This window comes from Panthera tigris, chromosome C1 (genome assembly GCF_018350195.1).
Source record: "Panthera tigris isolate Pti1 chromosome C1, P.tigris_Pti1_mat1.1, whole genome shotgun sequence".
Classification (NCBI taxonomy): Eukaryota; Metazoa; Chordata; class Mammalia; order Carnivora; family Felidae; genus Panthera; species Panthera tigris.
In genome coordinates this window covers 49,553,401-49,581,293 of record NC_056667.1, presented here as the reverse complement: position 1 = coordinate 49,581,293, position 27,893 = coordinate 49,553,401, and the positions used below count along the sequence as shown (strand labels likewise).

The following is a 27,893-nucleotide window of genomic DNA, read 5'->3' as shown; positions in this document are numbered from 1 at the left end:
ATGTAGCAGTGAGGGAGTTCATATCTGAGCACCTCTATCACGTGCCCTCCACCCCAGACCCAGCTTCTGGGTAGGGCGCCCCATGCCACAGACACCCAAACACACTCCCACCGGTGAAAAAGAAAGTAACCAAGCACCTGGAGAGCAGGTATTTTTGTCCCATTCGTTCGCCAGCACCTGGAACGATGCTTGGCACATGATAGTTGCTAATAATATTTAGTGAACTAATGAAAGTCTAAAAATAAAAAAAAAAATAATCTGTTTGTGAATAACAACCAAATCTCTGGTGGATACTCTTTCTTCTGAAAGGTTATCTGACTGGCAGACACCAAGATTTTGAGAGAACAGCCTCCTCATAATTGTATTTCTGGTGTTAGCCATACAACGTGACATGTAATAAAAATGGCAAAACAAAACTTCGGAAAGTCAGTGAAACCAGGTTATATGGCAATATGTTAGATTCGTGTTCTTACTGTACTTGAGGGAAGCATTAATTTCCTTGAGAGTTTTTCTCCTTGGCTTAGTGCTGAAATGGCATAAAAGAGGCAGAGGTTTGATTCTCTTAGATTTACTATTAATGCCACCAGCATTTCAAGAATAAAATATGTACAAGCAGATATGGAAGAGCCTTAATTAAATAAGATTTTATAGGCATTTGAAATATCCCAAAGTTAACAGCCAGAGGGAAGACAACCTCACTTAGACAGATGAGGATTAAGTACCAGCAGTGGCCACACTGAGGCAGGTCAACACACTTTTCCAAAGGGAACGTGTGCGTCAGGTATGTTCTAATGCTGGGTCTCATTGTTCTGGTAACTTCTGCTAAAGATGGACAAAGGTAGGAATTAAACAGCTGCAGGTCTTAGGCTAATGGCTAACACAAAGGAAAATAAATATCCATCCATTTTCTAAAGAACATTCCCTGAGCACCTACCCTGTGCCAAGCCCAGGGCTACATCCCAGAGAGAGAAAAACAATTATACTGAGTTACTGAGCATTTTTTTTTTTTTTTGGTACCGAGCAGCTGCACCAAGCATGAGGTATGGTCCCTTTACTAATACCTGCATTTGCACAAGAAAACCAAAGTTCACAGAGTTCTCATAATTCTCCCGAGTTCGTGTGGCTAGTGCTTGGCAGAGTGACAATCTGAATCCATGTACGTAGGAGTCTAGGGTCCATATTCTCACATGTAAGTGCCCTAGTGCCTCTGCCCAGCAAGCGCCCATCATTGAATGCCATCATGAAGTCATACCTTGACAGACAGACAGACAGACAGACACACACACACACACACACACACACACGGGATAAATTTGGCAACAAAATTTTCTACAGAGCTACCTGCTTCAAGAACACAAAAATGTTGTTCTAAGCCCTCTAGAACAGTGATTTTCAAACTGTAGCATACATCAGCATCACCTAGAGGGCTTGTTTAAAAACAGATTGCTGAACTTCAGTCCCCAAATTTCTGGACTGGGGACCAAGGATTTGCATTTCTGACAAGTCTCCATGTGAGGCTGCTACTGCTGATCTGAGGACCACATTTTGAGAGCCACTAATGTATAAATCTGTAATGCAATCTCTCTAAAGAGCAAGATTCTTTTTTGTTTGCCATCTCTAGAAGAATACTTGGCACATAATAGGTTTTCAGAAAATATTTACTGAATGAATGGATCTGCGGTGTATTTGAAAAACAGATAACCAACTGTATTAAAGTTGTCTGCAAGTTAAGTGTAAACAGGTTCTGGCTGGGACCTGGGAGATTATCTACCTCATGATTAAGGGCCTGAGACTTTCGTGAATGTTGTGACATATCCTTTGCCCGTTCAGAGGCATAGTATCAATGTATGGGTACTGCTATCACAGCCTTTCTCCATCATGGTAATGTGGCATATTGGAAAGAATATGGAATCAGTGTTAATTCTATACTCACTAAGCACAGAATCTCCAAGGCTAATGCTATACAGCTGAATATCCCAGGGCAAGCTCCTAACCCTGGAAAGCCTAGTTTTTGCTTTTATAAAATGGGCTCTCAGGAAGATTAAAAACAACAAATATCAAGTGTTCAGATACGGGTGGAGCACACAGTAAGAATTCTTCAACAGGAGTTATGATTACCTTAATCGCAAATAAACCTCCGTCAGGGTCATCATAGGAATCTTGATCTTCAGTAAATGGTTGTTCACTCGACAATATTTCACAAATATTTACCGAGCATGCCAGTCACTCTGTGGGGCATGTTTGAGTCTCAGATGCCACATGGAGTAATGGGTTAAGGAAAAAAAAAAAAAAAAAGAAAGATCCCTTCCCTAGATTTCTTGCCACCCAAGGGGCTTGTTCTAAAAACCCTGGGAGGAAAGGCCCACAAGAGCTCTCTGCAAGAGCGCGGAGGCAAGAATCAACAAGAGTTCTGTAAAGAGGTGAAGCCAGGTGTTTCTCCTCTCTGAGGAGGCATGAAGAGGGTTTGAGTCAACAATCCTACTTGCTCTTGGGGCAAACAGTCACCACACAGGCGGTTCTGCTGGCAGGCGGGAACGGGTCAGAAGAGAAGCTACACTGTCCGGTGGCTACAGCTGGAAGGTTCTATCCCAGGCTTTCTCTTAAGCTCTTGGCCCAGGGGCAGACACTCTGTCTCGGCCAGGAGAGTCTCCGTCCGCACCTTCCCGTCTCCTTAACCTGAAACACGAAGGGCGACACAAAATGCCCCTCCCTAGAGTGCAAGCCAGTGTGTATTGCCGTATGTTTGCATCAAGTTCTACTGTTAAGAAAACCAAAATGACAAGTATGGGAACCGGATAGCAGAAAGCAACCTTTACGATTTTGTATTCCTGTGTTCATTCATAATGTAAAAGACTTAGAAAGGTACCCATTTGGACTCTTGAGAACAGGAAAATCCCAAAACCATAGTTTACTATTTTCAAAGGAGTTTCAATATGGGCAGAAATCAAGAATACTGTTCTTCAGGCTAAGTTTATATCCTGAAATATGCTTCTTGTAAGAAATAATTTAAAAATGTGGAATCTAAAATTAAGCAAAAATAACATACAGTATGTTCAGCTTTGAAATTTGCCGGGACTCAGCCAAGTTTACCATAAACAGAAGGCAGAACTGTCTATTTTTAACTTTACAGCCCTTGGGTGATTAAAATTTTGAGCCATAATAAACAACTTTTTTCATCTTTGCAACATAATTTCTCATTTGAAATTGCAGTCTTTTTAGTTGTTTAGGAGATATGGATTGAGCACTTCGTGTTTTTAAATTCTTTCTTAAACGGAAATTTCTTGCAGAGACTAAATGCATTCATTAGCATGCCAAAAGCACAGATTTAAAAAAAAAAAAAAAAAAAAGGAAAGGAAAAGAACCTCACCAAGGCCCAGAACTAAATTGCCTTCTCTTCTTCTGTTTCAACTGTTGAGCAATTAGCACCTTTGGCCAGTTGCATTTTAGGAGAACACAGTAAAAGATCCCACCATTCTGCCTATGTAAGTGCAATCACCACAAACACCTCACCACCACCCAGCAGATTATTTGGCAATTTGGCATGTTTGCAGACCTATTATGTCAGCAGAAAGTGTATCTTCCCACCAGGAAAGACAGTTGCATATGCAATAAACCAATAGCCTTTGACACACCAGTTAATTACATCAGTTAACTACTATCTCCTGTGCATGATCATAGTGTTAATGAAACTATTTTGGTGTGGAAATGAAACAGGTCAAGACAAGCAGATCAGGAAACAGAAGGGATTTAGGGTCATAGAGGATGATAATGTGCTGAGTCACACAGAACTTAACCTCGGCCCCCAAGAAGGATATTAAATTATTCCCTCTGCTGTGAGTAACGCTAGTATTCTTTTTCTTTGGCATCACTTAGTGCTAAATAGCTCAAAACTCTTTAGAAATTATCAAGTTTAACAGTTTGCCTCCCTATCAAAAGCTATTAGCAACTGAGTTGTTAGACAGCAACAGAAGCCCAGTCCAGAGGTGCTGACTTTAAATGCAACATCTTTTTTTTCCCTGCGTGAAAGGGATGAGTGAAAGATAATGCCCGATTTCTGGTTTGGATGACAGGGTGAAGAATGGAGACAGCCACTCATTTTGAAACACAGGAAGATGAGCAGATTGTTGGGAAAAATGGGTCAGGCAGTGCAAGATGTTAACTCAGGTTTTTGTCTCAGGTGTTTTCATGTCAGGTGTGGGTTTGAGGCTACAGAGGAAAACCTAACTCCTACAAGAGAACAAGAGAATGTCCCACCAGACACTTAAATATTTAAGCTTATTCTTAAGGTCATTCTAAGGAATCTCTGCTCCAGACTTTAGAGCCATGTTTTTCTCAACTGTCCCTCCTATGATATGATTTCCTGATCCATTACCACCCGGGTCTCCATTTTGCTGGCATTCCTTTTAGCATGTGTACCAAAACTGGGCAAAAATATTCCAGCTGTGGTCAGACCACAGCCCAACATGGCCTTCGCCTTTTAAAAGGCAATGTCACACTGCTGGCCTCGATTAATCTTGAGGTCAACTTACACTCTTCGGTTGTTTTCACATGAACTTCTGTCAAATTAGATTTCCTCCACCTTGCCTTTGTATAATGAAATTTCTATTCTAAAAGTAGGATGCCCCATTCCTAGCCTGTCTGTGTTTAAGAGTAAACGGATTTTCATCCCGTTTTCATTTCATTCTTACCGATTCATCCCCCAACTCTACCAGAACACCCAGAGGTACAGTCTTTGGGAATGAACTTTCCCATGCTACACTCCAAGAGTAAAGATGCCTGAAAATGTCCTATACCGAGTAAAGACGCCTGAAAATGTTCTATACCTCTTACCACTGGATCCTCCATACCCCAGGCTACTTTATAAATAACGTTTTCCCCTCCAGAACACATGTAAAGCCATTGAGGGGTGGGAGCCCTACACGGAGAACAAGATCATCTTCCCCTGGCCTTGGAACAATGCAGATGTACTGTAAATTATTTCTTTCTTATTCTAGGGTACAACATGTGTATGTTCACAATATAAATGTAGATACTGTGCACTGCCTCATGCTTCCCACCCCCCCGCCCCTTTCCAAAAAGAACAGCCAGATATTTACCAACATCCTGGAGGCCAGTAAACAATTTAGGTCTTTTCTGTAGGCAGTAGTAAGGAATGTTGATTGCATTTCCTTAGCTATCAGTATGTAACAGGCTGTGTAGGCTTCAGGGCAGAGGTACAGAAAAAAGTGTAAAGGAGAGAGCTAGGTCTTAAAAAAAAAAAAAAAAAAAAAAGTACACTGGCCAATTTCCAGCACTTATCTCTGCTTTGCAGCCCCTCCGCCTGGCGGTCTCAGGGTCATGTAAGGATTCGGATAAGTGAGCAGTCTCAACACTTCCAGCTCCCTGGATATTCCCATCATCATTTACTGGGCATCCCTCAAGTTTGGTGGAACCTAATGTCTGGATTTCCACCAGGTCACGGAGCTGTAGGGGAAGCTACTCTTTCACTGAGTTCTTTTAACATCCTGAAAATTTCAACCCATTCACCCATACCAAAATTTCTTTGTAAAAATCCCTAAGAGGTATAAAAAGCAATTTTATACCTCTGTGGAAGATGGTAACAGTAGGAAATATGCTTGACCTGATGCTTATCAACGTCAGAAATTAGCATGAACTTCTTAATAGTTAAACCGGTTACATACTCTTTTTAAAGAAGAATGGGAATACAACCGTTTTCGGTGATGTAGATGTAGCTGTGCCTGAAGGCAGGACCAAAGACAAGATCCCTTCCCAGTAACTGTCTGCGTTCATTTACGGTGCCACCAGGGCAGGCATCAGTGACTCAGAATTAAGCCCGAGAAACAGTGTTAGGAAATCTCAAGTTAGGGAATGCTGACTCGTATCAGCAACTAACTTCCCAGACCAGCTTTCAGGAAAGGCATCCTAACTTCTTTCCTTACTCTCTGGTCCGTAAAAACAAGATACCCAGGAATCTCTTAGGGAAAAGAAAAAGGTCTCTGTGAATGGCAGCATCCAGGATTACAAGAGTCAACAGCAGGCCTCCTTGCTCTGCAAAACCAACCAGCCCCACAGAGCCCTCTCAGAAAATGCTCAACCTGACCAGTATCCAAAGATACTTGGTCTCAGTAACCTAACAAGAGGGGCTACACTGGTCAGGTTCCAGACTGTCCTCTGCAAATTGTTTTCTTTCATTTGATCCTCAGAGTAACTGAGTTCAGAATTATTTCGATTGTACAGATTAGGAAACCGAGACTCCATAGGCTTTTTAAAATGACTAATTCTTTCATTAGAAAGTGAGAGCTCAGGATTCATCCACAAATCAGTCTGACCAGAAAGGTTTTCTCCCTTTCTAAGGGAGCAGGTGTAAGGCCGTTATTTTGAAAGTAATTTTTGTTTTAGTAAAAACAGATGAAAAAATGCTCTTGTCTTCAGCTCTCTGAGGGGCAAAGTTGCCATAATCATGTTTCTTTCCTTTGTTTTTCTTGCCATAATCTTCACTCCATCTAATTTAGCCTCTTTCAACTGGAAAAAGAGAAAATAAGCTAACAGTAAGAATAAAGAACACTTAATTTTTACATGCTAATTAATGCATGAGCAACATCTATCACGACTGGAGAAGATTTCAGGGCTTCCATATTTCTTCCTCTAAACAAACAGGAGGGTCATAACCAACTCTGACAAATTACTAATGACACATAGGCTACCAAAACACCTATGTCTGAGGTAGACGTCTCTGAATGCAGGCTCTTGGCCCTGACTGCACACCAGGAATCACCAGGAGAGCTTTCGAAAACACTAATACTTAATCCCATCCCAGGTGATGTTAAAAGGCCAGCAAATGCTGAGAACCACAACCCAAAAGCAACGGAACTGAGGGTTAACCAGGACACAAAATAAGTTCATTTAGAATTCTTCCGGGGCGCCTGGGTCGCTCAGCCTGTTGAGCATCTGGCTTCGGCTCAGGTCATGATCTCACAGTTTGGGAGTTTGAGCCCCTTGTCGGGCTCTGGGCTGACAGCTCAGAGCCTGGAGCCTGCTTAGGTCTCTGTGTCTCCTTCTCTCTCTGCTCCTCCCCCCGCTCATGCTCTCTCTCTCTCCTTCAAAAATAAATAAAAACATTAAAAAAAAAAAAAGAATTCAGCCAAGGAAGAAAAGGGAGAGAGAACTGTGTATCCAGTAACTTATATGGCAAATCTGATTTTTAAAGCAATACAAACATCTGCTCTAGCCTGCCACCCAACTGCCCCAAAGAGCAAGCATTCAGGAGCCAAGCCAACCTTGAGTTCCAATTTTGGCTCTCCCATGGTAACATGCGACCAGTGTTTCTGAAGCTCTTTATCCTTGTCTGTAAAACTAGGTAACACCTACCTTGCAGAGTTGTCTTCAAATAGGTATATAAGGTGCTTAGCACACAGTGCTTAATAAATGTTTCAACCTTCTGAAATGTCTCTCCATTTGGCAGCTGTAGGCACCAAACAATTCATTAGGTATGTTTGAGTCATCATTCTGTCCAAAAACTACAAGCTTCTGTCCTCTAGCATTTTCCCTTTAGATGATCTTGATCCATAAGATTATGTGTAGAATATTTACATTCATTACCTAATTCTTACATATTTATAGGACAGTTCACTTAAAACCACTCTTGACTAAGTAGAAATTTCTCTTAAATATAGAACACCTACTTTTGAGCACCTATTATGCACCAGGTATGGTGCCAACTCTTCTGTACACACACAATCCAATTTAATTTCATTGAATTCTTATAAAGCCTGTTCAGGAAAAGAATTATCTCATTTTATAGATGATGAAATTGGGTTTCACAGAGTGAAGTAAACTTGTACATACACACATGTGTACACATACGCACACATACACACGCACACAGAGCTAATGAGGGAACTTGTAAGAATTTGGACCCAGGTGTGTCAAAACTCCAAAGTCAGACCATAACTGCCTCTCCACTGTACAAAACAGTTCATATATAAAGTGCATATGAATAATTTATATACAAAGTATTCATAAAATACCTTGTGCATGTGCATCCATGCCAAACTTCAAAGTATTTTTGTTATATTTTTTTCACATAGAACAGCATCATAAAATTAATTTTTAAATCAATGTGGAAATTCATCTAGCTTCTGTGTTTAGCAATTGGTGTTAATTTACCTCTCATAAGTGTTAGAAAGGCACTACAGCACCTCCCACCCCAACTCTTTCATACTATTCAAGCTTTTTATTAGCCCTAATGTTGATTGCCTTCCCAGGGCATCTACTGGTTTTCATATAATTTGTCTAATTAAATTTAAAGAAGAGATGTTTCAGGGAGCACCATTTCATCATTTCCTCTTATACTCCATTCTTTGGGCTTTAATGAGCACCTAAACCCCATCTTAACTCAGCCTTAGTTTCAGCACAGATGAACTGTGCTTGTTAAGACAGTCTTCAGTTGTCAGGAAAAATAGCTTTATTAAGGTCATGGAATGCAGAGAGTTTGATTAAAGCTAATCAAGGAAGAAAGCCAGGCTGCAGCACTGTGAATCAAGTCTCAGTACAACATGTTTAACATAACTTAACCTAGCCTATCTGGTAAAAGCAGACATAAATAAGATCAGGTTTCCAAAAAGAATGCATGAACAAATGCAGGCATATTACACGGTATAATATATCTTCTGCATTGAACTTGAACAACTCTTTGAATAAGCAGTATATATTTTAAACCACATGGATACAAGTGACAGTGGAGGGTTGTCAATAGTCCCTTATCATTTAAAAGTGGGGGAGAGGAGAATTACTTATGTTCTTTCAGATGTAAAATGTGTGATCTGTGGGTGTGTCTGTCCAGTGATGGCACATAGATACCTATGTCTCATTATTCTGTTAAGTTAGGCTTCCAGCTCAGTAAATCTGAGTGACACCTACTAGCAAAATGCAATGCTAAGGCATTCAACACTAACAATATTTTGGAAAGCTCTTCTAAGTGGGGTGATTAGTATTGTTTTAGTTTTAAGAAAATTAACAGTTGTGTATGGGGAAGGGATAGTTGGAATGTGGAAATCTAAAGACCTAGGGCTGTAGTCTAGACTCTAAAGTAACTGGTTGCCATGACGTTCCAAAAGATTCCTGGCCTGGGCTATCTGGGCCTCAGTTCTCCTAAGATCCAAATGAATGTACTTACACTAAATGGTCTCCTAAAGTCTTAAAAAGTTCTATGATGCAATGGAAGTCTACCTCCAAATGTAACTTCTATGATGCTATTAAAGCTTACTTCGAACTTCAATCCATTTCTTCCTAATTTAAGACAATATGTTAATATGAAGGGCCATCCAAATTTGTTACTCGATATTTAAATTTAAGAATAAGAATCCTGGGTGGCCTGGGTGGCTCAGTCGGTTGGGCATCCGACTTCAACTCAGGTCACGATCTCTCATGTTCGTGAGTTCGAGTCCTGCATTGGGCTCTGTGCTGACAGCTCAGAGCCTGGAGCCTGCTTAAGATTCTGCGTCTCCCTCTCTCTCTGCCTCTCACCTGCTTGTGCTCTGTCTCTCTCTCTCTCTCAAAAGTAAATAAACAAAAATAAATAAATAAACAAACATTAAAAATTAAAAAAGAAAAAGAATAAGAATCCTAATTCAAAAAATAACTGTGGAGAATGAATGAGTATAAAGCCTTGAACAACTGTCCTAAAGATCATGATCTCTGACCATGATCTCTTTTCTCCTTGTTAATATCTTTCTACTTGTTACTTTCTATCCTTTTCCCTTCCAGATATGCAGCTTCAGGACATACTATTATTAACGAACGCACACATTTTTTTAAAAAATCTTTACAGATAATCCCATGACACTGATTTTAGGTCGACTCTAGGTTAAATTCATGATTATTCATCTATAGTATTAATGACTAATAAATACTTTAATTTGCTCATCAAAGAATCTTGAAGTGGTCATATCTAGGAGACCCCAGGTCATACCTAACATCTTGTATGGCTGAAACAGGTAAGACAGTCCACGAGATACACGCACTGGAGAGTTTGGAGTTCCACACAGTGAAATGGTCATGAGAAACAGCAGACCTCGCCTTCTACAACAGCCTGACTCACCACCTTTTTCTGATTTACTAGAGGTAATGGAATACAGAGGCTTAGGAAGAGCAGAGGAGAGCTATGCATAATGGGATTTAAATAATCTGATTTTCCTAAGAAAAGAAATTGAGAAGCAAAGAGATAAAGGATTTTCTGTACATACACACACATATGCACACTCATTTAAAGCACCCTGCAGTTTCCAAAGAGCTTTTATACCCCTTAGGTATCATTTAATCATTATTTTAAAAACAAAACAAAACATGAAGGCAAAGGTTCCAGTTTTTAAGCCACAGAGGAGCAAAGAAATTAAATGACTTAGGCAGCTCCTCATACTTTGTTAACGGCAGTGCTGGAAGTACACTCCAGGTCTTCCGAATTCCAATCTAATGCCATCCTGCTATATGGTGCTGCCTATTTATTTATTTTCATATTTGTTTAACTCAACAAATATTTATTGAGTGGCGGTCACATGTCAGGCACTGTTCTAGGTACCAGGAAAACAACAGGGAGCAAGCTCAATAAGCTCTTTTCCCTCCTAAAACATTCTAGTGTGCACATGCGTGTATTTACAATACATATAGTTTAATATATATGGCTTCTCATACACTTTTCTGTACCAGCCACTTTATGAGACTCATTAAAAATTAAGATCACATATAAATATTTATTATTTTTTAAGAACTGCACTCATTAGGTCAACACAGAACAAATAAACCCCAGCTACTCCTGCCTCCCTTCCTTCTTCGTTCCTCCACACAACTAGCCTTTTAAAACAATCTAAGCAAATAGCAAAGTAACATCTATTCGAGTTACACATTTGTTCACATGCTGAGAAGGAAAAAAAATGACTATAAAAGTCTTTAGAAAAAGGAGAGGTTCAAAATTATGGAGAGAGCTTTTTTTAAGGATCATTTTAAGCACACATACAGGATCTTAAAGAATGCACATGGACATCTTGTTTGGAAAAAGTTTGTTCTTTTTTCTTTCTTCTTTTTAATCTACACAAAGCACAGTCTTAAAAAGCCTGGGGGGCGGGGGGGGGTGTCTGCTCCCCATCTCTAGTTCTGTTGCTGAATGAAAGATCGACAGGAAATTAACACAGTGGTAGGGAGTTTCTGGCCAAGAGTGAACTCTGAAACAAAAGACCCACTATTGTGTAAGAAAATCTGACATCTATACCCTCAGCCATGTTTAAAACTTTAGTAATCCTTTAGTGTGATCTATGATTTGTTGCAAGTTTTTAACATATATATCTGGCGTGTTGTATTACTCCTCATCTTCCAACTCCTCCTGAAAAAAAAGAAAGATTTTTACTTTCTTTGTTCCCTCCGTCCCTCCTTGTTTGTCTTTTTAGCCAGCAGCAGAGCAAATGAATTCAACTAGCTTCCTTCCTTTACCATCCATGTCAAAAGCACACTACCTTCAAGGTTTACAGGATTTCCATTGCTACCAAGTTACCTGAGATTATAACAGTAACGTTTTATTTTGAGCTGATGTTACAGAAAATGCTCATTTCTTGATAAATCTGTCAACCTGAAACTGTGTGATATTTTCCCATTTCTAATACCACAGAAAGAGTACTCAGGCATGATGGTGGGAATCAGTAATCTAAGAAATTAAAATCAAACCACGTGCTGCTCAGGTAGATCCACTGAGCATGATCCATTTATGTGATGAAGTTAAAAGGTGAGATTCTTTTAGTAATGGTAGCGGATTGTCCTTGTTTTACATTCAATGCCAATCTCTCAGAGAACTTTTTAGATGGATTTTCTTGATTCGTTTTGTCAAAAATGTATTAGCAAAGCTGGCCATAGCTTCACTGTATTCCTTTTTTTTTAATGTTTATTTATTTTTGAGAGAGAGAGAGCAAGCGCCAATGGGGGAGGGGAAGCAAGAGAGGGAGACACAGAATCCGAAGCAGGCTCCAGGCTCCGAGCTGTCAGCACAGCGCCCGACGCGGGGCTCGAACTCACGGACCGTGAGATCATGACCTGAACCGAAGTCAGACACTTAAGCAATTGAGCCACCCACGTGCCCTTTCACTGTATTCATTAAAAGCAAACTGGGCTTACATCATTTCTATCAATTACAATCAATGTTAGCTTACCCATATTTAATTGTAGAGAAATGTATAAAACTGTGACCTACCAACACAAAATCATGCTCCTCTGCTATTTAAATAGGTGCTGGTAAAGCTAGAAGTAGGAACAAGTCACCAAAGTATCAGCTGTAGAACTTTTCTGGGCACATTCCAAAAGTCTACATCTGCTTGGCAACAACTCAGAAAAGAGATACGGTTACTCTTTTTACAGTAACATAGCTTTCCCAGGCTTCAACGTATAAAAAACAGCTTGCTCTGTATCAGAAGAAAATCCAACCAGATTTGCAAAAATCACATACTCACTATTCTACCCCATCAACTTAAACTTTACTGCCATACATAGAACCAAAATCATCAATGACATGGTTATCATATATTGTCCTGTTCGTGTGGTCTAAGAGTCCAAGTGGGATTTTTTTTTTCCTTTTCTTTTTGCAACATAAACACTTAAGCATTTAGTGATAAAATATTAAAAGCGTGAGGCTCCAGATCCAGTGAGTACAAGTTGCTGATATAGCACCAGGCACCAAAGAAAGGTGTCAAGTATGTTAAAATATGGCTCTAGCTTAGACATTATGGGCCCTATTCTTTCCCTAATATGCTTGCCTTGTTCCTACTGTCCACAGCTAAATGCGCACATCAGCACTAAAATGCATCCCCTTAAAATCTAGAGAGGAAATTCAACACATCTATGTCAATGAACAAAGTAATTGTCACATTTGTTCACCACAAACAACAGATCTAGACACTGTTTTTAATTATAACATTAATTGATCTTTTGTCACCACTAATTAGAGCAATAACATCACATTTAGTTACTTTACTAGCAGGAGTCAACTTTGAGTTGCTGGATAATGCATCAGTCGGGAAGAGGGTGAAGCAGGCAGAAAAAAAAAGAATTTAGGGAAAAAAAAGTCTTATTATTTTTAAAGAAGAAATGTTTATCACATTGGGTGCGTTTTTATATTTTAATCTTATGTCTTGTGAAAACTTCATTTGGTCTCTTTGCAAATAGAGTTCATACGATCATAGAAAATGTTCCCTCATCGTTGGGAAATTACAGACAAGGAAGAATAGGTTGACGATCAGAAAAGCTACCTTTGTGCCTTGAAAAAAACAAGTCACATGAACCTGTCATAGCCCTAGTCTGTGAGAAATGTAAGGGACTTTAATGGGTGTTTTAGTAGAACCACTTAAAATTAAGTGATGAATTGGAATGGGAAAAGTTATTCCAATAAAAGCAAACAAATTAACTAACCTGACCTTGGTCCACATAAAAGATTCATTTTCTTAATGGAAACAAACTCTTTGAGTCTAGCTCAGGTTTAACCGCTGAAGTGTACGTGGAACCTAAATTAAGCTATAGAAATGTATGCCTCCAGAAACTCAGGTGCACATGCACAAGTAGGTAAGAGTTCTTATAGCTGTGGGATATGCCGCTGGCATGGTCTAGTATGACCCACTTCTACAATGATTACCACATGAGTCAGAAACCTGTTAAGACCCAATTAACAAAAATGTTATGCATCACTGATGCATGTTTTGTCCAGAGCTTAATTCCACTGTTTTCCTAAGTAAATTCTGTCTTTTCTATTCATTAACTTTCTCTTCCCTTGGGTACAAGTAGCAGCTTCTCCCATTTTGTTTAAAAAGGTTACAGAAGATCTGAAAGTTACAGGGCAACGGGCACGTCTTTGTGTCCATTACTCAAAAAGAGTAAGACAACACTGTCTTCATCACACACTTGGCATCTCTGATGTCGTAGAAACCAGGAATTTTTATTTCACCAGCAGTCTGAAAGACAGCATCAACGTAGCCCAAGCAAACTGGAACGGGATTGGTCTTTCCTCTTCTTCCTACCTCAACGACCAAAACTGTTTTAATAAAAAGTAGAAGTAATTACCAAAGAAGTCATTCTGGGAGCATAAGAAAAGCTTAAAGTCTAAGCTAGTGAGACAAGACAATCGTGTTTGAAGCAATCAAAGACACTGACTTTGACTTTTTGAGGAGACGAGTCAAGGAAAGTTCATCATAACAATGCGAGAACCATTGCACTGGGTCAATTCCCTTGTCCATCAAGCCAAGATTCTAACTTGAACGGGGGCTCCTCTAAGAGATAGTTTGAAGGAAGTTATGGCTGCACTCTGAATTTTTCTCAAAATTCCTAGCTTTATTAGAAATCTTTAACATATTCAATATTTTGAAACTCCCCTTGGAAAATAGCCCTAATGGAAATACAGCAAAGAACTAGTCACTTCAGATAAGAAAATATGACTGCTTTTCTTTCCATAGATATATTTCACTTGCAAAGAAACTGTCCTTTAAAATCAAGTTGTGTGATGGGGCACCTGGGTGGTTCAGTCAGTTAAGCATCTGACTCTTGGTATCAGCTCAGGTCATGGTCCCAGGCTTGTGGGATTGAGCCCCACAGTGAGCTCCACATCAGACTCCATGCTGAGCATGGAACCTGTTTAAGATTCTCTCTCTGCCTCTGGCCTTCTCTGCCTTTTGCACGTTCTCCCTCTAAAAAAAAAAATTAATTAAATTTAAATTTAAAACATAGAAATCAAATTGTGTGGATTTATGCTTGATCTGTAAAACAATGGCAGATATGCATACAATAAACTAATCCTGGGGCAACTGGGCTACTTCATATGGTCTAAAAATGACCTTTACTTAATCTTATACTTTTAACATTTGGAAGATTTAAAAAAAAAAAAAAAAGCATGAGGTAGGCACCACCATTTGTTGGAAAACGTACTATTATACTTAATGTGTGACCTTTGGAAGGTCACTTCACTATCAGAACTTGAGTTTCCTTATCTGTAAAGTATAGGACACTGTATCAACTAACCTCCCTCAGGTTTCAATTCCTAAAATGCTCTTTTTATGTATGTAAAATCATCAGTTTCCATTTCACGCAGGCCAGTGCCCCTCTTCAATAACAACACACGAAGGAGTATGTTAATAAACACTTTTCCTCAGGCTACATGTTTTTTATTTCATACATAATAAAACTCAGCATTATTAACTGGGCTCTTCACATCTCATTATGGTCCATTATTCTTCCTCTTCATTATTTATTAAATTAGTTAGGTGTTCAGTACAATTGTATTATTACACCATTCACCCAAAATAACGGCACACGAAATAAGGCTAACTAAAATAAACAGCCCAATCCTAGAACATGGGCAGTTTCATCTGAACCATTCCATTCAATTCATAAACTTCAAGGGTCTGGTATTTGCCAGTGGCTTAGAGCGAGAGGGTCAAGGACTTGCAAAGGCCCCTGCTCTTAAGGAGCTCCCAGTCCACTGAGAAAGCCAACTCCTATTCTACTATCGGTAAGTGCTGGGTGTATACAGGAGATGCATCAGTATTCCACACATTTTCAAAGGTCCCTGAAGAGTAAAAGGTAAGGTTTTGGTGAATAACACTTGGGCTTATAATTTTAAACAAAGAATAATGGAGGAAGTTTTCTACTTTGAATAGTTACTAATTTTTCACGGTAAGAAGTTCCCTTAAAAATGTGGCAATCTCCATTAACTCTCTTCCCAGAAAAATTCGCAGGTAGTCTAAATTCTGCTTTCAATTTCAGGAACTAATACACAGACCATGAGTTAACCTAGCCTTTTTGTCCCGTTCACTATTAATTAATGGCTTATGCATGGCTTGAATGATGGCATAGTAACAATTGTTGATGAATCAGACAGGGTGAGATGAAACTAAGATATCTTCTAATGCTCATGATCTTTGAGTCTAGACCTCTAAAGATTCAAAAAGAGTTCCATATGTTGGAAGGTGAACTAGAATCAACAAAAGGACATTTGTGTGTGTGTGTGTGTGTGTGTGTGTGTGTGTGTGTGTGTCTGTTGTCAAAAAAACCAACTAAGTATGAGATGGCAGAAACCATATGGGCAGCAGTCGTTGTTAACATACCTTCATGACAAAAGAGAACTCCATCAACTCTGTGTCGTTCCTGAGGTGGAATCGGGACCAAGGAGAGATGTTAATGAGAGACAGATTTCAGCAAAATAAAAGAAAGCATTTCAAACAACGTATATTACTAAGACAGAAGAGGTGCCTCGTGAGGAAGGAGCTCTCCTCCAACCTGAGTGTAGTACAAGAAGATGGAACGAGGCTCTAATTTCAGTTTTGCCTTAATCTAGACACAGGAGCTGAGGCAAGCTTCCCTACTCGTAAATAACTTAGTTCCCTCACCTGTAATCTGGAGGTTATAAACCCACATGTAAGTCAAATGAGACGGTGAGAAAGTGTGCACCCCAGTATCTTGAAGATATTAGGTATTCAACAGAAGTTCCTGCCAACCTTCGTCCCTACTCCCCCAGTCCCTCAGTTTTTTTCTGGAAGTATTTAAGTAAAGGCTGTTGGGGATAACACCTAGGAGGTTCCTACAGAGGAAGGCGGTTAGACATGATGGCCTTTAATATCCTTTTAAGTCTAGGGTTTGGTTAGCAAAACTATTCTTAGGTGATAGCTCTTCTACGTTATGCATACAAAGTTGGAATGATTTACTTCCATCCACCTCCCTTCCTTAAGCAGCCACCTAAAAATCAGAATGAATGCTCTTATTTTTCTTCTTAGGTATTATATGCTTGCTAGTTCATTCCACTTTATTTCAAAGAATTTTCCATAAGCTCTTAAATGTTTCCATATGACACCATATTCGGCAGGTAACCTGAGTTCATACCATTCCCTAAACACGAGTCCCTATAAAACGTTCCAGAATCTCTTTGTGTGCTCTGAATAGAATTTGTTAGGCTGCCAAATCATTCGGTCTTCTCTAGATAGCCTTGTCGTTCCTAACTTGGTTATCGAATTCTTTTATCAGCATATTTTAATCAAAGCCTTTCAAAACAGTCTGAGGGTTAGGAAATACCATAAGGTCTAAATGAAAAAGGCAAGAGGGCAAAATATAACTACCGATGGGGACAAAAGCAAAGGGCTACTCTGACTTTGCTTTAGGATACAACAGCGGAAGCTACTGTCATCTTAGGAGGAAAAAAATGCCAGCTCAAATGTCACATGTGAATAAATTATTGGCCGTTTGTAAACAACAACAAAAAGAAGGTATTCTGGTCTTATTCCCAGCCCATGAGTTTACACAAGAGCCTGAGTTAAAATAATTTTAAAAGGGGGGAAATCTCTCTTTTGTCAAGAAATCATCATCCACCACTCAAGCGTTTTAAAAATAAAATGAAAAATTAAAAAAGGAATTAAAGTCCCAGGCTCCATGCCTCCTAAGGCAGCAGAGATTCACTCCTCTTGTGGTGAGAAGCAGGGATGGTGGGCGCAATCCAGAGTCACAGCTGCTTTGGAAGCCGCCGGGCTCTCCTGTCATTTCAGAAGCCTTGCTGCACGCAGACACATTTGAACATGGCCACCTGGATTCCCTCCTCTCATGGCGGGAGGCCAGGTTACAGTGGTTCCATCCACTGCTGCTCCCGAGAAGGAAGAAGGAAGGCCTCTACACAGTGTTTGCCACCCTAGATGCGGGCTGATTTTTCAAACAGGGCAATAATTATAAAGAGAAATACTGGCGGCCTCCTCCCATCCAGCCCCAGTTTTATAACTAAAGGAAATCATTGTTTCTTTCATTATTATTTTCTTTCGAGCATGACAATAAACACTCTTCAGCGAATAACTCATCAGTGGAAAGCTATTCAAAGAATTTTACATTGATAACACTGCAAATGTGGAACTGGAAAGAACTTTGTTGATAATTTGTTCTGAACCTCTCACTATTCGCATACCTGGAATGTCTGCTCCTCTGCTGGTCAAAATAGAAAATCCTTATAAGAGATTTGTAATACAAATCTTCCTGTCTATTCCAGACAGAATGTTTCCTTCCTTTGTGAGCCAGTGTCTCCTATATAACACTCACTACATTACTCAGTTGTAATGTCTGTCTCCATTGCAAGACCTTAAGCCTCTTGAGAGTAGGGCTCAGTCTTATTCAGCCATGGATCCATAATGCCTAGCAGAATGGTTGGGTCCGAGAAAATTCTCACGGCACCTCAAGAAGTGGTTGCTGAATTAACTTGGACCAAAGGACACTGAAGGTCAAGAAGCTAAAATGACTGGCCAAAGATCACATGGCTAAAACAAGAACCCAATCCCCAGCAGTGTTCTCAATTCTTCCACATGGACTCGCCCATGCAAAACGAGAAGATATTAATGGCTATAATTTTATTGTCCCTCAAAACCCAATTATTCTTCCTTCAGCAACTTTTCCTCCAATAAGGTCCTCAGATTCAAGAAAAAGGATTCTGTTTTGCCTCGTATTAAACAATTTGATAAAAAGCTAGTAAACAGAGAGGTTTTACACATGCAAATCTGCCCTTGCACCCAATTTCAATTCTCTTATTCTCCTGATCTATATTCCTGCTCTCCAGATGGACCATCAGCTTTATACCAATGCCAGCAACAGCTTGTGTATTGTTTGTTTAAAACAAAGATGATGGATTAAATATCATATGCAATGTGAGGAAAGAGGTTAAGGCTAATATTCCTGTTCTGAAATATATCATAAACCCAGTCCATGTAGCTTTTTTCCCCCAGTGGATTCGTATAAATAAAGATTTAATTTTATTTTTCAGACTCATAGGAGGAAGCATGCATTCATCTAGAATATGGAGCCTTTCCATCGCTCCAGATTTATTCTCGTTCTAAGGCATCATTACCCTCCAAATTATACAGACTTATGTCATTTCATTGAAACACTCATTCACCCATCACATGCCCAGATCCAACAGTAACACTTTTGTTTTAAAATTATGCCAAAATGAGCAAACTTGAAATTCTTTCACCTATATTTGAGTACTCTGCAAAATGTCTTTAATCATCTCAAATAAATTCCAACCAAAAAAACCTACAATTTCAATGTGAAATACATAAACCAAAGAAATCACAGCAGAGGTCTCTTTTTGTACCCTATGCGTTATTATATGAAGCTGCCTAAAAAGTACTTGCCAGTAGGGTGGACTATGTATCAAAACCAGCCCTACTGTGTAGGTTTCCTGCCATGATTATGGATTCTGCTTGGCATATTTATATGTCATCTCCATTAGGAAAATGATGGGGGCGGGGGGAATGGGGGGAAGGACACTTCTAGCTTTTAGAAGCCAAGATGGAAGAACAGTGCAAAATGCAAAGATAATTCCATTAAGGGATTCTGATGATAGGATATCATTTAAGTAGATTATCATCAACAAAAGAATACTGATTAGGGTCTAGAAGTCCCATGCGGAGTATCTCTAGAAGAAGAAACTAAAGGTAGAACTCTCTCTCCGTTTCCTTATGGCTACAAGGATGTGCGTATAGAGTAGAAACAAGGAGCCCATCTGGAAGGGTTGCAAACATACAGTCTAATCCTTGACACAATCCAGGTATCGGCTTCTTGACCACAAGTTCTATTACTCTGCCATTTCTATCAACTAGTCAGGTTGAAACTTTATTTAAGGCTGGAATTTGGCCCTCCCCAGTTGCACCATGAAGAGAAAATATTTAAAGAAAGGTGTTTTGCAACTCCTATGTTTGGAATGAGTGATAAAATCTGTAGTGCTACCAATGCTTTCTAGATGCCAGTTCAATGATATCCATTTTATACGTCAGGACAAAACAGCAGCAAGACTATATGTCTAAAGAGATACTCCACAACCCTGTATAAACTCTGGGATACATGTGAGTTAGTCTAAAACTTTAAAAAATGACCCTTATGGCAACTTGACTGTGAAAAGCATGACTAATCCAGTCTTACTGCACTATAACTTTTTCCCCATTGTTTAATACTGGATTGCCATTTTCTCTTGTATGTTTGCACGTGTGAGAGCATTAATAGACAAACAGGAATATACAAGCATCCAGACAAATAAAAAGATACTATAATACAGAATATGTTCCCACTGGTAATATAAAAAAAAGAGCCACAAATATACCATGGGTAAATAAGCAGACACATTAGTAAATTTAACTTTCAAATATGGAAAAATGCCATTCACAATCACAGAATTTTTTTTTTTTTTTCTAGGATCTTGAAGCTAAAATTTCGGTTAAATGAAACCTAAGGTCCCTTACAGCTATAACATTCTATGATTCTTTGAGTGTATTTTTATTTATTTGTTCCCTTGAATTTTTTCTTGTCAGGGAAGGTGGCTCTAGCCTCCCTTTAGAATATCTTTCCACCTACACATCTTCCTACTGCAATAACACAAGTTAAGCTGAACGCACAGTTATGTAACTTTAAGATCAAAAGAAAATGGAAAAGAGAGTTCTACCCCATACCCCCATGATATCACCACCAAGGCCCAGCTAATGAACACTTAATTTTGCCAATATACTAAAGGCTGCATCGAAATACTTCCCAATAGGTTGGGAGAAAAATTCTCCTGGATTCTTTGGATTTATTGTGGGGGGAGGGAGGGCAGCGGGAATCACACCAGTGGAAGTTACCTGAATGATGGTATCTGCTATTAAAATTTCCTTCACAATCCTCTTTAAGGACAGCAGAAAGGGTCTTTCATTTGTACACATCTACTTACCGAGTGCAAATTCTTTGCCTCATAAAGTGAACTTTATTTGTGCTTAATGTATATTCACCATTTCCTGCTAATGAGGTAAAAACTGATTCCAGATGAGAAGAAAAATGTCTTAGTTTTCACTGAAAATTAATTCCAGGACAAAAACTTTTAAGAAAGTTAAAAAAAAAAATAGCTATAACTCTGTAAATCAATTTCTGGTATCTTGCGCATGTATTTTACTCCCTAGAATTTTTTTTTTTTTTGGAAGAGAGTCAGTTTATGATAACACAGTATACTTTTACATTCTGAGCATAAGGTTGCTAATTTCCATCCAGAATCCGAAGAGAGCCTATGTTTTCTTGCCCAAAAGAGAACACTTTTTTTAAAAGAGCAATATAATAGGGGCATAGACTATCACCTGAAAACACGAGCGTTCAAAAACCCCTGGAGAAAACAGAGTTAAAGATGATCATCTAATCAACCTTAACTCACACTACAATATTAGCTTATTGCATCATCGGCAGAACACAAGTCACACGCTGTACTCAGTCCACTCCATTGAGTAACAGACAATGCAATGCTTTAAATTTGATTTCCTAATGTCCAGGAGGTCAACCTAAGACCTCACAATTTGTTAATATATTTACTGTAAATGTATTTGAGATTTAAAAAAAAAAAAAAAACAGGAGCTGGCATTATGGCTAATAGATGGCACGAATTAGCCATCATAAAATGCAAAGCATTGCCATGTTCAAGTTAAATCCGATTTGGGCAGTTACCAACCGTAAAAGCATCTTCTGTCCTGAACTTCTTTTGACTATTTTGACTATTTTGACTATTCTGAACTTCTTTTGAACTATTTTGACTATTATTTCCCAATATTTTCATTTTTCCTTAAATTTAGAACCAGCTACAGTATTTAAAGAGTAGTTTGTGTGAGCATTTTGTAACGAACATAATTGTCAAATCACTACATCAGAAGGTACTATAGTATTGTATGTCAACTATACTTCAATTTAAAAATAAATAAGTAAATAAAATTAAAATGTCTGTGGTTCAAAAAAGGGGGAGGAGGAATTGTGGGAGAGCCACTTTTCCGCTTGAAATGGGCTTGAACTGCAGGTTGTTAACTTCAAACACCGGAACTGGAGAGGGCCTAGTATGTGTTACCCTGATCACTTTTAAAGACATTTTCAATAATATCCTTTGAGATGGGACCAGAAATGACTTTATTACTTTCCCAAATACTTCACTTAAAAGTGTATCACTCTTTTGATAGCAGCTCTGTGTTACTGAAAATATCAGTGTCATGGCAGACATAAAATGAGTGGACATAAGAATAAGACCATTAAAAACGACCAGAGTTTGCCTGGAATGCCCAACCCTGTGTAGCAACAAACGTTGATTTTGATTCTAACAATATTTCCAAACAATCCTTAAATCTGGCAGACAGAAAGAATACTAATCACCTAGATAAATGTGTTTCTTCTACATTCTGGAGAAGCGCCATAAGAATATATCAAGTTTAGTAAGCTTATGTGAGTAGAGCACTGTCCCACTTGGCATTACTCATTGAATTTCACATTATTTTATTAGGATTTGGTACAAACACTATGTAAAACTCTACAATTAAGTTAATTCAATCTTGTCATCTCACATAATTACAAATATTACAGAGCCCAGACCAAACCTACAGCCATGTGTACACCACATAAATTTAGTAGGTCCAAGAAATCTAGTTTGACCTATATAAACCAAAAAATATAAATGGGTAAAGGAAATTCCTTTTCCTTGCCCTTGATCCAAATAGGCTATCTATACAGATCAGGTTCCCCCTGAGATGTGCATTTACCCACAAAGGGAATCAACTACCAAACTTCTAAACATGCAAACTTTCTCCTTCCACTATTTGTTTGTAAAACAATATCAAAGTTAAAAAAAAATAATAATAATATCAAAGTTGATAAGGTCACAGATAAGATGGGCTGAGGCAAAGCTGTTAAAATTGAAGAGCATTAAGCATAAGTATCTATTCACCAGATATAAATCTGCTATTTGATTAATAATTTTTCATTAACAATTTACCTACTCTCACACATTTCTTCCCCCAAAATGAAGCAAGCAAACATTCTGAGGCATATATATTTCCACAATAAAGATTTTCACTTATAATAAATGAGTCAAACTTTCAAACCTAAGGACTGAATTTTTTTTTAAACTTTCCTGAGTTTTAGTCTGAACAGATGCAAAAATTTAGCAAGAAATATCACTAGAGTTATTTCAGCCATACAAATTATTTAATGAGTACCCATGCAATCTATGCCAAATAAAAATGAATAACACAGTGTAATGCCAACTTCTCTGATTAATGCATCCTTAGCTTACATTTCCATACAGTTTCTCTTAATTAAGAACAAACAGAAATTTCCTCTCAACTGAACACTTTAGGTTCAAATTTACTTTCTAGAGCTATTTCTAAAAGTGTACATCATTTTGTTTTGCTGAGTAACTGAATCACCTCATGTGATAAAGCATTAATTATGTGGACCTGGTAACGAGGAGCACTTACTGGGCACAAGAACAGAGGCTGAGGAGCTTACTAGTGAGATGGACTTTGGGAGTTGGGTAAGCAAGATTTTGTGTTACTAGGGAGGAAAATACCTAAATAGCAAAAATCATCACCAAATTACATGCATAAATATTTGAAATTTCATGGGAAAAGATCATCCAGTAAAAAGGGTTTAGGTACATTATGTCTTTCAACTCAAGATCACAATTTATCTGAAAATGAGCCTGAATAATTTTCTGCTTATATTATAGGAAGAAAATACCTATAGTATCTTTCATATGCTATACACTTTCTCAGAGAGTCCTGAAATTTCCTCTAGATCAAAGTGTTTGGATGCCTATAGAAATTATTTCTTCCACTAGTCTTTGGCGTTCACGCTCTGGTGCCTGAATCACGTGATAGTCTACCAGCATAGTCTGGAGTCAAACGCTACCTTCACCCCCACTGACTTACTATGTGATCTTGTGGTAAGATCTTGTGTTTCCTCCCTGGAGGAACTCAGTTATCTCTCTTTAGACCAGTCTCTCCAACACACCACCAACCACAACGGCCTTCCTTTCTTCAGTCCCTGCGAGACAGACAGAAAGACACACACACACACACACACACACACACACACACACACACACCCATCTCCCACCAAATTCTTCGCACTTGATCTTGGCCCACAAGAAAAAGCCTAAAGACAGGGTTCTACTTATATCACAAGATGAAAGGCAATTTGAGATAGGGACTGTGTCAAACGCATTAAACTTAGAACCTTACACACAGTAGGTATTTAATAAATATATTTGAGAGATTTAATACCTAACTGATAAACTGCAGTCTGTCAGGACAATAAATTATTAAATCAACTATTATTAGTGAAGAATATGATGATCTCTTAAAACATTAAAGTTATGTCCACCAAATAATATTAAGTAAAAGGAAAACACAAAACTATGTAGTGCTGAATCATTACATAACCCCAAACCATGCCTACACATGAATCCATATTGCTTTTCTATGTTCTTAACATTATTACAGACTTGACCACAAAGAATTAGGGTAGAGAAAGACTAGTTACTAAATATAAGACCTTAAACTTTCAGGAGGAAAAAAAAATAGTATTAGGGAGACCAAGTGAATCCTGTATCATAACCCAGTGATTCATTACAAACATTCTTTTCTCTAGGGCTCGTTCTTCCATCACTATGGAGGGAATTATATCCATAACCTCCATTAACATTAATGGAAGGTAGCCACATTATTTCAGCAGAACTCCACTAGTGAATCGGGCCTGTAAGAAAAAAGCTTTCATTTATTAAGTTTATAAAGAATTCCTGATATAACACAAATAGCAGTGCCTCTGTTAATTTCCATGATGAGTGCACTCATGCTGGAGAGAGTGAAACAGAACAATTAAACTAATTCTGCTATATCCACAGAAAATATGGTTCATAAAGCTATATGCTTCTAACGCCTTCTAAACCCCTCCACTCTCAACTATAGACTATCCTCTGATACTCGACTGTAATTCCAAAAGGAAATGGTAGTTTTCAAGTATTTCTCATCATTAAAAAAAAAAAAAAAAAAAAAGCATGCTTTAAAATGGGATGTTCTAACAAAATACACTCACACATGCAGGGAATAAGAAATTTACAAGCCAACACAAGGTCATTATTTAATTTTTAATTAGGTTTCACCTAACAATGGAAAACTAAGTCTTCCTCCATCCATTTAACAAAATGCTCATTTAGAATACTCCATGGCTTAGAAAGCTTCTGAACAGATGTCTAAAATGAGAATTCAAGACTCAGGAAAATATGAAACTCACTTTACTCTGTTCTCAAGTGATCTGATAAACAAACAGCCTCACCCACTGCAGTCATGGTTGATAATTTATTTCTAGAGTCTGATGACTATATGGCAATTCACTTTGCTGATGAAACATTCTTTATTTGGGTGGGATGCGCACAGATACCAACTTAACGAATGTCATTCCCACAAGATAATAGACCATAGAGAAGACGCATGCCAGGCAGCACTGCATTGAAAAACCACTTTTCACCTATCAGAAGATGCCTTAACAACTGACAGTGTTTATCATATTCAAAAAACTTCATTCCTGCTAGGCAAAGATCCAGAGCCAACTTTGTTTCTTCATTAAGGTCATCGAAACTTTCTAATATCCATGTTTTCTGCATATTTGCAGTTACTAAGAATCCTTACCTTTGCAATTATTTATAGCAGCACTGGGAGGGACAGATATGTACTGTGAAGTTATTTTAATTAACTCAGGGTCTCATTTTCACCATATACAAGACTTTGCTCAAATCCATAAGACAATTCTATCAATAACTGAAGAATTCTTCTCCAACTTTATTCTGGGATCTCTAATTTGGGCCTCACATTTATACCACTGAACTCTGTTATAACTGGGCAGTCCCAGAATGAGAAAAAATCAGCATCAGACCCAAACTCTCTTGGGGGAAAAAGAAGGGGATTCCTCACACTAAAGGAAGGACAACAGATACTCCACAGATCACCCTTGGAGGGAAGGAGGAACAATCCAGCTGCAAGTGAAGAAAGGAAAGGAGCAGGGAGAACAATGCTCTTCACCATCTTTTTATAGGTTTGAAAGTTTCATGCTTTAGTGAAGGGAATGTGAAAATTTATTTATTTTTTAACGTTTATTTATTTTTGAGAGAGAGAGAGAGAAACAGAGTGTGAGCAGGGGAGGGGCAGAGAGAGAGGGGGACCCAGAATCCAAAGCAGTCTCCAGGCTCTGAGCTGTCAGCACAGAGCCCGACACAGGGTTCAAACTCACAGAGCATGAGATCATGACCTGAGCCGAAGTCGGATGTTTATCCACCTGAGCCACCCAGGTGCCCCAGGAATGTGAAATTTTCAATATGCTCTCGAACCAAACTTTAAATATGCCAAGGGATACTATGCCAAAGGTACCAAATGTGGACCTTCTCTCTCTCAGGGGCAAAGGCAACTGGACAAACCCTTTCAACTCTGTCCATGAAGAAGCTGGTGGGTTCCTTACAGGTAGCCTAGCTCAATGGTTGGCACAAGGTAAGCGACGGGTGTTTGCTGAACAAATAAGGGCAGACGTGAAGACATCATATACACTGCATGCTCTGTGCTTCATCTGAGCCATGTGCCATTTACAGAACACATGCCATAAACCCCCATCTGCGTGCTCGGTCCCTTCATTTTCCTGCCAACCTCCAAGACCCTGCTTTGATGTCATCTCCTTCACAGAAGTATTTCTCTTTCTCCACAACTCCACAAATCAATACTCCTCTCTTGAGTCATGTGGGTCCCTTGAATTCTACTATAAAACATACCAGGGGCACCTGGGTGGCTCAGTCAGTTAAGCGTCCGACTTTGGCTCAGGTCATGATCTCGCAGTTTGTGGTTCGAGCCCCGCGTCGGGCTCTGTGCTGACGGCTCAGAGCCTGGAGCCTCTTCAGATTCTGAGTCTTTCTCTCTCTCTCTGTCCCTCCCCCACTCACACTCTCTCTCTCTCTCTCTGTCTCTCAAAAATAAATAAACATTTTAAAAATTTAAAAAAAAAGAAAAAAGCATACCACCTCACATGTTTTGCCTCTTCTCCTACCAACCGATGAACATCTGGAAGGGAAGGACAGCTTCTTGATTTTATGTTTCTCCATCAACATGCCATGTTACCTTATTTCCAGTAGAGGATTAGTATGTATTCCTTAAATATTGAAAATAAGCACTCTATCTATGCCAATCTACCTTCCTGTCTGAATACAACACCCAATTTTCTCCTGAATATGTTAAAATACCCAAAATGTGGTGTCTGTGGCCAGATCTTTCCTAGTCTCCTGAAGGCACTCTCAGATTACATACTATGAATAAAGTAAACATAGAAAAGCGACAAGAAGAATGATAAAAGTCACCATGTACACACCATGTCCAACCTTATCAAATATAAGCCTTTAAAAGATAAGAAGAAAGGTCCAGAACATTCTCCTGAGTAGTTCTGACATGCCCTCACCTTCCAATAAAGATCAAATATTGGCAATGAAGTAATCTGGCCATACTCAAAAGAAACAGGAATGTGTTCTTTTAAAAGTCAACTTTTAAAAAAACACATGGGAAAATAATCTGGAAATCAATTTCCTCTGAAAGGTGAAAGGAAATAATGTTCTCTTTTTTTGTACACACACCTTTCTAAATCACAGAATTAATCACTATTAAAAATTAAAAGAAATAAAATTTATTTTATGGAAATATATCTTTTAAAAGGTTTTAAACACCACTTAGAATCAGAAATCACTAACTATTTTTCAAAAGCACACTTTCATTTCATGTATTTAGCTTATTATATTGCTCAGGGCATAGGAAATGAAAATCACTATTATTTTTAATCTTGTGCCAACACACCTACAAGATCTATCACTCACTGCCCCTAACTCTACTCTGTCGTCTTTTACAAGGCTCCCTGCATTTCAGCCTCATGATTACTCTTGCCAAAACACTTCCTGAAACACGTTATGCTCCTGTTCAGAAACCCTACCTGACTTTCTATTGTCTAAATCTTTCAACTGGCACTCAATGTCCTGCCTTACAGGAACCCGT

The 27,893-nt window shown here is 38.7% G+C and overlaps 1 protein-coding gene across 32 annotated transcripts in view; it reads right to left on the bottom strand.

The window, feature by feature from the left end:
* NFIA (nuclear factor I A) overlaps nucleotides 1–27,893 on the bottom strand; it is a 371,559-nt gene that overhangs the window by 306,626 nt on the left and 37,040 nt on the right. For 9 of the 32 annotated variants that reach the window (XR_006221529.1, XR_006221531.1, XR_006221524.1 and 6 more), the window contains exons 3-6: nucleotides 16,125–16,164; nucleotides 13,930–14,059; nucleotides 7,369–7,462; nucleotides 2,119–2,676 (exon numbers count right to left, since the gene is read on the bottom strand). The exons of 19 other annotated variants lie outside the window; for them this stretch is intronic. Coding sequence is in view for 2 of the 13 variants with exons in the window: in XM_042997419.1 (XP_042853353.1) it covers nucleotides 16,148–16,164 (17 nt within the window). In the remaining 11 variants the exon portion in view is untranslated. 4 more of the 32 variants (XR_006221533.1, XR_006221532.1, XM_042997418.1 and 1 more) reach the window with 4 other exon arrangements.